This window comes from Squalius cephalus, assembly GCF_949319135.1.
Source record: "Squalius cephalus genome assembly, chromosome: 23".
Taxonomy (NCBI): Eukaryota; Metazoa; Chordata; class Actinopteri; order Cypriniformes; family Leuciscidae; genus Squalius; species Squalius cephalus.
The window spans coordinates 10,381,873-10,393,228 of record NC_137144.1 but is presented as its reverse complement, the minus strand read 5'-3'; the positions used below and the strand labels follow the sequence as shown (position 1 = coordinate 10,393,228).

The following is an 11,356-nucleotide window of genomic DNA, read 5'->3' as shown; positions in this document are numbered from 1 at the left end:
TTTATCGTGAAATGCCGCTGCACGCTGTAAAATCAGCTGCATGTCGGTTACAGTATTCTTCTATTGTGTGATTGACTGACCTGTCGCTTTGTTCTGTTGCATCATTGATTGTGATTGATTGCTCGCGTCGCGCGTGTGTACGTGACGAGTGACGACTGGCGACTGGATGAACTGGATTCATCGACCAACTTTCAAATCGATGTTTGGGAATGTGAAACTGTCAGATTCTGTGTGAAGGCTCTTTTCAGCACCTTGGTTAGTTCCTCTGGGGAAACACTCGGACCATATGGCAAAGAAACGGACACATTTCAGATATTTTTTTATTCTTAACATATTCCCGCGTGAGTTAGGCGCTTCTATTTGACGGTGAGGTTTCTGGACTGGATTGAAAATCATCATATGAGGTCGCAGTTTTGGGAACAACTGGAATTTCAGGATGATGATCACGCGCTACAGACCGGTATGCAAATTTCTTTTTTGATTAATAGGAAAAGTGGTTTTAATTAGAAATGTTAATGATAGTAGAGTTTTACCTAGGCCTACATGCTGTAAATTGCCTTCAAACACGAAGTGATGTATTGAATTGTGTAGCCTATATTGAGACAGTTTTTCGACTATTTTCCAGTGAGGGAGTTGTTAGGAAAACAATTAGCTTTTCATTACGCAGCTATATTAAGGAAAGATGCTGTAACTTTTTATGAAAGATTGTCCACATATGAACCTGATTCGCTTTAGACTAAATTTTTGATATCTTTACAATTTTAACACGTTTTTGCTTGTGACAAGATAGGATAGAATTCATTGTCCGTTAGTACACGGAAATGTTGTGCGCATGCGCAGTTGTTTTGGAATTGATCCTCTGCTTTAATGGGATGAAGCCCAAAAAGATAATCATAAAAAAATCGATATACTACAACCAGCTCTCCACAGTAATCATTTCTCTTGGTGTGTTTGTGTCATAAAGAGATATAGTGTTGTGTTTTATTATTTATTTATTTATTTGCAAATGCACAAGGGTGTCTCATCTGTAAAGTCAGTTAATGTGATTGGCCTTAATCTTTGATTTTCATGGTCCAGTATCATTTGGAGTCAAAATAAACAGTTTTTATGCATTCTGATTAGATCTATTCAATTTAAATACATTTTTAATTAAAATCAGTATAAATTAAATGCAGGCATACTGTACTGTACAACAAATAGCCTATCTCTCTGACCTAATAATATAGCCTAATAATTAGCTATTTAAATTATAAATGAGAATGAAATGAAGGAAATTTGCCTAGTTTTCATGAAAGAGTCCTGAAACATGTTTTATTAATATACTTATGACCCCAACTATTTAACTGTATGCTTTTTAAATATGGAGTTAACTATAACCTTTTATTTATCTTTTATATTATTTATATTTGTGGTGAAAAATAAGGAGATCATTTCTTGATCATTTCCAGTGTTATACAGTTACATAGACTCTCTATAACCTGATCATAACTAAGAGCTTTTATCTAGATGATTAGATGAAAGGACACTTTAAATACAGTCCAAATAGAAATTAATGCATATTGAAAGAAATAAACCTTTAGGCCCACCTTTGATTTGACCTGCCATGTATTGCAGATTATAGGCTCATGCTACTCATTTAATCTTCAGAAAATGCTGCTTTTAAGGGAGTTGCATTATGATTCAGTTGTGGTGCATTTTAACTGTTGCTCTGCTGCATCTGCTGGTCCGGCAGGAGAGTGAATTTGTATTTTGCCTTACTGAAATAACTCATCTATAACACACCACACCTGCCTGTTCTTGACACCTTTGAGTAATAGGTCCACGTTATCTTCTCACCACTATGTCATAAGGTTATTATCACACTATGGTAATAGGTGGTTGTTTTAGTTCTGGACCGTAATTAGGGTCACCATTCATATACACTTTAGATCTAATATCAGCATGGGTCAGGTAGCTTGTCTAGACACAAGAAAGGGGTAATTCTTCAAACTGAACCATTGAATTGACACAAATTTTGACACAGCCTTTTTTATTCCCTTTCAAAAGCGAAAAGCCCTGTTAGAGACCTTGTGTGATCCCGGTCAAAAATGACCGGCCTTTTGAAAATTACTTGTAAATCTCTCGTTATGCTATATTATAATCACCAAATATTGGATTCAATCTTTTTGCTTGTTTTCTTTCAATTAGGAAAGAATTTCAATTAGGAAACAATTAATTATTTTGTATTTCTTTTTGGAACGGATTGATCGTAGGCCTCATTGGTCTGAACTCATGCACCTCAGTTTTTGAGTGAAAAAAAGCATTATTTATGGATCATTTTGTCAATATTCAACAAAATATGGATGACATTTGCACTGTTTATTACACTAGTGTGCTTTAATGTTTAACCAGGAAGTTTGTTTTGAAATGCTTTTGTTTTGTACAAAACGGAACAAAGTCACACTTGTGGTGTTCCCGGTCATAAATGACCAACCTACAAAAAAATAGCTTATAAATCTCTCGTTTTTATCATTACATTACATCACAACATTATCACCAAATATTGGATTCAGTCTTTTTGTCAACTTGTTTTCTTTCAATTAGGACAGGTTTTGTATTTATTGTTGAAGCTGATTGATCGTAAGCCTCATTGATCTGAGCCTCATTGACCTGAGGTTAAAGTTTATCTCTGAAAATGAAAGCATGCAATACTCAAAATTGTGTGTGTGTGTGTGTGTGTGTGTGTGTGTGTGTGCATGTTGTAGTTGCTCGTGTGCATGTATCCACACAAGCACAGGTATATTTGCAAGCGCACATTTAAATGTTTTTTTTTTATGTTTTTTTTTTTTCGTTTTGTTTTGCTTTTCCTTTTTTGCTTTCATTTTGCTTTGTATTTATTTATTTTTGTTAGTTTTTTTGTGTTTGTTTTCCTTTGTATTTGTTTTGTTCGTCTTTTCTGTTTTTGTTAGGGTTTTGTATTTGTGTTATGTTTTCATTTTGTTTTATGTTTTTCCTTTTTTGCTTTCATTTTGTTTTGTATTTATTTAGTTTTATTTGCTTTTCTGTTTTTGTTCCGTTTTGTATTTGGTTTGTTCGTCTTTTCTGTGTTTTTGTTTGTCAGTTTTTTACAGTTTTTTTCTTTGTTTCCGTTGTTTTAGTGATTTATCGGCAGTTGTTGAGTTGAATAAAACCTACATACCGATCTTAGATCATTAAATTTCCTTTCCAAATATTGCAAATATTATGTAATATAAATATAATTTACTGTTCTTAAATTGTTATATATTGACATTTTATCAGCCACACTGCTTTCTAGATTTCAGCATCTGCCACAGAACAAACCATAACTGTTTGTCCTCGTTACAAGGCCTTTCGTCCTTCAACCGTCTCATAGGTTCGCTTTGGTTTTTGAATTTCCTGACAATCCGACCAAGCTGTGACTGTGAGTCAGTTCACTGCTCATAATGTTTGATGTCTCATAGCGTGAACCTCACTGTGACATGTGTGCCGGTTTTTCAATGCCGCCTGCTATGCAGTTCTCCCCCTCCCTCCCTTCCTCCCTCTCCCCTCCGTCATGCTGTGTCTCTCGCTCCTTCTCTCTCTCCTCGTCATACTCTCATGCACACACTCCGCCATCCAGCTTTCCTCCCACAAGGTCAACTGTGAGCTTTTGATCACAGGAAGATCCGAGCGCACGCGTGAGTCTGCGCACGCACTGAGATGCTTTTTTGGTTTTTAATGCCATTAAGCTGCGGCGGTGTTTAAAAGCATGCATGTGGGTGGAATCCGATGCAGGCGCCCCCCTGTCGAAATGAAGCTGTTTGGATGTGCTCATCCCATGCCGGACCGGAGCCGTTTTTGCGCTCTACCTGTGCAGTGATTCACTTCAGGATTTCCTCCACCTACAGCAAGGATGTAACGGCTCCTCTGTGGACCGATTATGCTCTGAGAGGATCTCTTTCAGCCTTTAACCCTCTTCTTTGTCCTCTTTCTCCACCTGCCTCTGTCTTTCTTCTGCCGGATCACTTCAGAGACCCGATACCACCATGTCCTTGGCATTCTGCGGCAACGACAACAACTCAGCCGCTTACAATGTGGATGCCGGTGTCCTCAACAACGGCTGCTTCCTGGACGCCCTCACAGTGGTGCCGCACGTCTTCCTGCTCTTCATCACATTTCCTATCCTCTTCATCGGTGAGTGTCAGAGACAGGTGAGAACTAGTGCATGTTTGTGTCACAATACTGAAAGGCTGGAGTGACTAAATATACTTTAACTACATACTCTAACTTTAATATAGATGGATGGATGGATGGATGGATGGATGGATGAGATAGATAAATAGATAGACAGACAGATAGACAGACAGACAGACAGACAGACAGACAGACTTGCAGGTTTATATACAGTCAATCCAAAATGTATTCAGACAGAACTCAGTTTTGGCCATCCTTCTGTTAGACTGTCTCACAGATGAATTAGGTTGTATATTTGTCAGCTGTTAAATTTAAGTACACAATTAGATAATACCAATTTAGGTCAACCGATTACCATGCAATGCTTAATTTTGTTCAGTCTGTGGTGTAAAAAGGTCGCATTGGCAATTAAAGAAAAACACTTAAGCAAAACATGGTATTCATTTTACTGGTATTCCACTGTATGACGAATTTTTGGGTATAATTTGTCACGGTTTACTTTATTTTGCAATCCTCACTTACATAAATGAACTATAGTGTCTTGCACCCACTAGTAAAAAATATATATCTGGTGTCTGAATAATTTTTGTTGTGACTGTATACTTCCTTTTAAAGGTGTACTGCAACATTTAGGGTAGTGTTTTGTTTGTTGAAGGATCAGAGAAACAGACAGGAAATGATTAATGAACTCTTTGAAAATCATTTCTCAACATTGGGCTCATTCATTATGAGATAAACACTGCATAATTGATGTGCACTCAAGTAGTCACTCAAAATGTGATTTGGCGAACCACATTGGGAGACCGGGATAGAGTTAGTCATCCTGGTGTGGGAAATAATTTTAGACAATCAAATGTGACCTTAGGGGTGGAATGTAGAGCCGAAGAGAGTCAGAGAGTCGAGTTACATGAAGGTCGCTGTTCGTTTTGCCATACCAGAAGAGTCAGAGCAACATTCAACAATCCCACTAATGTTAAAATGAGCTAACCTGACACCTACTCTCATACTTTGTATTATTCATTTTACGAATGATTCTGAATCATTTCTGATTTTTGATAAACTTTATTTTGAGTCCTGCCACCTTGCGCCAAGTTTCCGGTGTTCTCAGAAGTGGTAGTCTTAGATGGGTAAACTTCAATAGCGGTGAACGGGAGATGACAGCAAATATATTTCTTTGTGTACCCATTTGCTCTAATAGCAAAAAAAAAAAAAAAAAAAATCCATGATAGCGTTTCCACAACTTTCCAAAAGAGGGAAATATGTCCTAGTTTCCGTCACTCCCTCAGCCGTTGTATAGAAACAAGCAGCAGCATTAATTTGGTTTGGTAATTTACTGTCAAGGTACAATGTATAGTGTTATAAATGTGTATGTTTTGTGTAAATTTGAATAACTGTGGAAACGTGTCATCAGTCTGTGAAAAGGGTTCATTGTTTGGTAAAACAAGTAGCCCTGCCCCCATTCACTCCAAGAGCTGATTGGCTAACACTTTTTGTGCCACAAAAATGAACCATAGTTTTACTACAAAAAAACCCATAGTTTAACCATGGTATTTGTAGTAAAACGGCGGTTATACAAATAGTTATCAATCCACCAAAAAAAAAACATGATTACTACACTTTTACTATAATAAAACCATGGTTAGTTATTTCACCTCTATTGATTGATTTTCACAACTTTAATCCCACTGATGGCTGCAATGTTGCAAAAGAAACAGTGTGTTTCCATAGTCCGATTCCAAAAGAAATCTCTAATGGTTTGTTTCTCTTATGAATCAGTTGGAGCAGTCTGTTTAAAATACTTTTTGAAATAATTAAATGTATTTCTGATTTGTTATCTGTTCTGTTGGAATTTCAACTGAATAAATACAATATAAGTTACCAAAGCAATTGTTAATGGAATTGTTAGTTAATCAGAATCATTAAATTACATACAATTTTATGCATGATATTTCAAAAAAATTCAGCTTCCCCATATCCCTAATGTCCAGTTCTTCTGGATATCTAGGGTAAAATCTGTCCCAGTTATATTGCAACAAATCAGAAAGATTGTTTTTGAGTCATGGAACAAGCTTTTCCCATTGCCACAATGTATATTTGCCCAATGTAAAAAGTTTGCATAAAATCATCGGCCAAATACGAATGTGATGTTCTTTAGTTGAGATGATGATATATGGACAAACGATTTATTCCTCGAGGATAGTTTACATGACTTCCTGACATAGAGAAATATATTGCTGTAAGTCACAGATTTTTAATCATTGAATTGTAGGTTGGGGGAGTCAGAGCTCCAAGGTGCACATCCATCACAGCACTTGGCTGCACTTCCCCGGACACAACCTCCGCTGGATCCTCACCTTCATCCTGCTCTTCGTCGTCGTGTGTGAAATAGCAGAGGGCATCGTGTCCGACGGGTGAGATAAAAGCTCATTAAGCCTGTCAACATGCCCTGGACATAGGCTCAAATTACAGATTTTAATGACAATTAAGTCTGTCTACATTCATCCAGATACATTTGAAAACGGCATTTTCGTTTCAGTCCACACTAGTGTTTTCAAGCGTTTTCCAAAAATGTCTAATTTACACTGAAACGTCGGAAAATCTAAATTCACATTAGCGTAAAACCTCATGAAAGCTCACTGAGATGATACAGACGGAACAGACATCGGAAAGTTCTCATGCTATTGTTCTGGCAGGATCGTTTTATTTAGCAGGAATATCTTCTCACTGATGCGTCCAGGTCACACTCACTCACCATTACATGTTTGGTCTAAAACGCAACTGCTCTCGTATTTTGCCACAGGACAACAATTGTGAGTCAATTTTCTGTCATTGCAGGACTGTGATATAAAGAGTGTGCAAAGTAACATATATTTAGCATATATTTTCTATTTTAATATATTTTAAACCTAATTTATTCCTGTGATGCAAAGCTGAATTTTCAGCATCATTACTCCAGTCTTTTGTGTCTCATGATCCTTCAGAAATCATTCTAATAAGCTGATTTGCTGCTCAAAAAATTGTGTACTATTATTATCAGTGTTCAAAACGTTGTGCTGCTTAAAACCATTACTTTTTTCAGGACTCTTTGAATAGAAAGTTCAAAAGAACAGCACATATTTGAAATAGAATATAACATTATTAATGTCTTGCTGTCACATTTGATCAATCGAATGTGTCCTTGCTGAATAAAAGTATTGATTTCTTAAATAAAAAAAGGCATTAATTATGTATTAAGGAAATTCTAGAGAATAAAGGATAAACCAAATCAACTTGACTATAATGAAAATGTCACACTCCAAAAGATGTGTAAAATATTATTGTTTAATGCAAAAATAACTATAAATACAGTGTGTATAATTAATTTTTTCGTGTAATGTTACATGGACATGACATTAACCTATTCGTACATCAGTCTGGATCATATAGCCTATTTTTTCATGGAATTGGAAATGTTGATCTATATGTAATACGGTCTCTCTCTTTCTCAGGTTTAATCAGTCGGTCCACCTGCACCTCTATATGCCATCATGTTTGGCCTTCATGGCCGCCATCACGTCAATCATCTACTACCACAACATCGAGACCTCCAACTTCCCCAAACTACTGATCAGTATGTGTCCACTTTATACTGTGTTTTGCTTTTTAAGGATTGACTTGGATTATTTGGATGTGGCATGTACATTTAAGAAGTATGTGTACTTTGGAATATGTTTTGAATTGCAACAGCTCCTTTCACACAGATCCCATGTACAGACTTGGTGGGTTCAATGCCATTTTCCAACTAAAATTTCATTTCCAGAATAAAATGGTTTGTCACAATGACTTCAAATAATCTGAACGTCAAGAGATTGAAGTTTCAGCCCTACAATCCCATTCCTCGACTGTAATATTTTTGAGAATGGCAGGACCTCTTAAAAGACTCTAACCTTATCTATCATCCCGTCATTGAACATCTGGAGTGTGAAGCCGTTTTAAAGTGCCCCCTATTATGCTTTTTTCGGATATTACCTTTCATGTAGTGTGTAATACAGCTTTTTGTAAAGGTCTGCAAAGTTTCAAAGATCAAAGGGTAGATACATGGAATTTTTGTCTCCCAAAAGAAAGAACCGATTCGTACTTCCTTCACAAACCTACATTGGTTTGTAACAAATGTGCATAATGCCGGCCTATGGTCTTCATTGGCTGCGAGCAAACTACTCTACATTGACCCTCAAACACTGTAGTTGTAGCTGTGCCCTGAAGAGTTTGGTTCATGTTGTCGACATGTCAAGGAGACGCTGTTATCTGTGCTGCGAAAGCAAATATACTTTCACTTCCAAAGGATGAGAGCTCAAATTAATATGGTAAACCGATCACAGATTGGACCATCTGACCAATCAGAGCAGAGGAAGCTCTCAAAAAGGCGGGGTTTAGAGAGGTGACGCTGCACTGTATATTATGGATGCATGTAAACTTATAGGAGATCTCCAAAACAAAATTAGGAACTGTTAAAATAGCATAAATTATAATAATAATAATTAAGAATTTGTTTTTGTTTTATTTTTCTTTCACAGCTTTGCTTATTTACTGGGTTCTGGCATTTGTCTCGAAAACGATCAAGTTTGCCAAGTACACGGAGCATGGGATCGGCCTGAGACAGCTGCGGTTCGGGATCACTGGGTTACTGAGCCTGCTGTACGGTCTGCTGTTGGCCGTGGAGATCAATGTCATCATGACCAGGGTAATGATTGTGTGTCTGTGATTTGTATTCTTAGTCGTTGATTCTCCATTCTTATTCTTCAGCCTCTGGCTTTCGATTTCTCGCAATATACTCTTATTGCAGTCTCGGATAATACAAAAGTCTGCTTTGTCAGCCTGACAGACTGCAGGGAATTTGGGAAGCTCTGAATGCAATCCGATCTTTAATCTGGGTTTTCAAGTTGTATCTGTCCGAATACAGACTATTTACTCTTCCTCTGGTCTTTCCAACTTTACTTATTTCTGTGGAACACAAAAGGTGATATTTGGTAGAATATTCAAGCTGCATAAATGTTGGCTTAATTATAAATTATAGGCTTAAATATTTCTTATTTATGACAGATGAAAATGCATCTCATAATATCTGCAGTATGATAGTGCAGAGAGCTGTGTTATGATTTTATGAAATGACATAATATGGATAACACATTTCTCCATGAGGATGTTTTTGTGAAATATCTCGGATTTATCACATTGTTTGCAAAGCGAATGCTGCTTTATGCATTGATTCTTCCATTTGTCCTGTTGTCGGCAGACGCAAGTGTGTGGAGGATGTCAGAAAGTGAATGGACTGTATACTGATTCCAGTGTAGACAGCTGTGATTTATAATGGGTTCTATTTGCTTTTGACGCGACACAAAGTTACTGTCTGGTGTAGCTATGGTGCGATAATGTAAAACTATTTGTTGATGTTTTGCTCTGGAGGCAGGCATATGTAAATGTATCCCACAATATCCAAACGAGTCATTTTTGGAGTTTGATTAAATAACTGCTTTGTTAAATAATGAGGGTGTTTTAAGCTATGAAACTTGCAGGATGTATTCATGGTACAAAGGCATTTTATACTGTATGTCAAAAGATCAAGGCAAATTTGATTTGATTTCCCATGTCATGACCCCTTTAATTTCTGTTCTTTAATGTTGAGATGGGAAACATTCCTTTTGAACTGGCATTTTCTTTTGTGTACAATTTTGACAAGGTTTTCTCACGTTTTTTCTACAGCGTTATATGTGTTTCGCATACGCCCCTGAAGTGAAGCCCCCGGAGGATTTACAGGACCTGGGGGTTCGATTCCTGCAGCCGTTTGTAAACCTGCTGTCCAAAAGCACATACTGGTGGATGAACACCTTCATCACTTCAGCACACAGACGCCCCATCGACCTGAAGGTCATTGGCAGGCTTCCAATCTCTATGAGAGCTCTAACAAACTACCTGAGGCTCCGCGAGGCCTTTGAAACCCAGAAGGTACATTTTATGAATCTGCCATATGTTTATTTTATTATATATTTTTACTATTACTATTTTCAGGCAAAATGTCTGTCTTTTTTGTCACAATACATGGATAGGAGACTCTTGGACCAACAAAAGTTTATGGTTCTTACACATTTTGTTCATCATAAAATCGGCAGAAGTAAAAAAAAAAAATAAAAAAAACCTAAACGTAGAAAAAAAAAAAAGAAAAAAAAACGAACTACGCCATGGTCACATGACTTCAGTGTCACAGTCATTAAGCTTCCGACAACTCTTTCGTTCTGTATAACATTTTCCCTTAAGTTTGAGTTATAATAGTTTTCAAAAGCACGATTATAAAGACAACAAGGCTGTGAAGCGAACTAGTGAGTAGAGAGTTTCCCTGTTCCCTGTGATGTTGTTTAATGTCCCAGACATTCTCTGTAGTCCCATCCCAGCTGAAGAAAATCTTTGCTAACATTATGAAAATCTTGGTTATGTGAACATTAAGGGAACATTCCATTTTATTATTTTGCAAACATTATGGGAAAGTAATTTTTTAATCTCTCCAGTCCTGTTTTTGCACGGTAGACCTGGTTAGTTTAATTTTTGGTCTGGAATTTTTTTATGTAAATTTTTCTGCTTTAGTCAACAAACATGCTCCTCTCAAAAAGTACAGGGTAAAGGGTCGGAATAATGCATGGTTTTCTCATCCTTTACCAAATATTCTTTATGAGCGCAACCTGGCATGGGCAAAAGCTTTTCACCAATTGCAATCTTTGAGGTGTGCAAAGCCCTTATATCTTTAGATGTTTCAAAATCGGCAGGTCCTGATAAATTGGAACCTTACTTTTTAAAGCTAGCAGCTGATTTTATTTCCCCACCTCTGACTCATATGTTTAACCTTTCTCTTGTCTTAAATGAAATTTCACTTATAAGGAAATCAGCTTTTGTTCTTCCCCTGTTTAAAGGTGGAGATCCCACACACCCAAATAATTACCGGCCCATTTCCAAGCTGTCAGTCTTGGCCAGATTTTCGATCTGGTTTTAGAAAACAACATAGCACAGCTACGGCAGCCTTAAAAGTATTAAATGATTTTATTGAATCTGTTGATAACATAAAACACTGTGCAGCCTTATTCATCGATCTATCAAAAGCATTTGATACTGTTGATCATACCTTATACAACGACTTGCCAGTATTGGATTATCTAAA

The 11,356-nt window shown here is 36.9% G+C and overlaps 1 protein-coding gene across 3 annotated transcripts in view; it reads left to right on the top strand.

The window, feature by feature from the left end:
* The window catches only part of abcc8 (ATP-binding cassette, sub-family C (CFTR/MRP), member 8), a 73,250-nt gene continuing 61,894 nt past the window's right edge, over positions 1–11,356 (top strand). Inside the window, exons 1-6 of one of the 3 annotated variants that reach the window (XM_079859955.1) lie at positions 1–460; positions 4,011–4,173; positions 6,443–6,584; positions 7,662–7,783; positions 8,727–8,893; positions 9,913–10,155. In XM_079859955.1, coding sequence (XP_079716081.1) covers positions 437–460; positions 4,011–4,173; positions 6,443–6,584; positions 7,662–7,783; positions 8,727–8,893; positions 9,913–10,155 — 861 coding nt within the window. In that variant the 5' untranslated portion in view covers positions 1–436. Of the gene's footprint in view, positions 461–3,561; positions 4,191–6,442; positions 6,585–7,661; positions 7,784–8,726; positions 8,894–9,912; positions 10,156–11,356 lie in introns of those variants that run through there. The other 2 variants (XM_079859954.1, XM_079859956.1) reach the window with 2 other exon arrangements.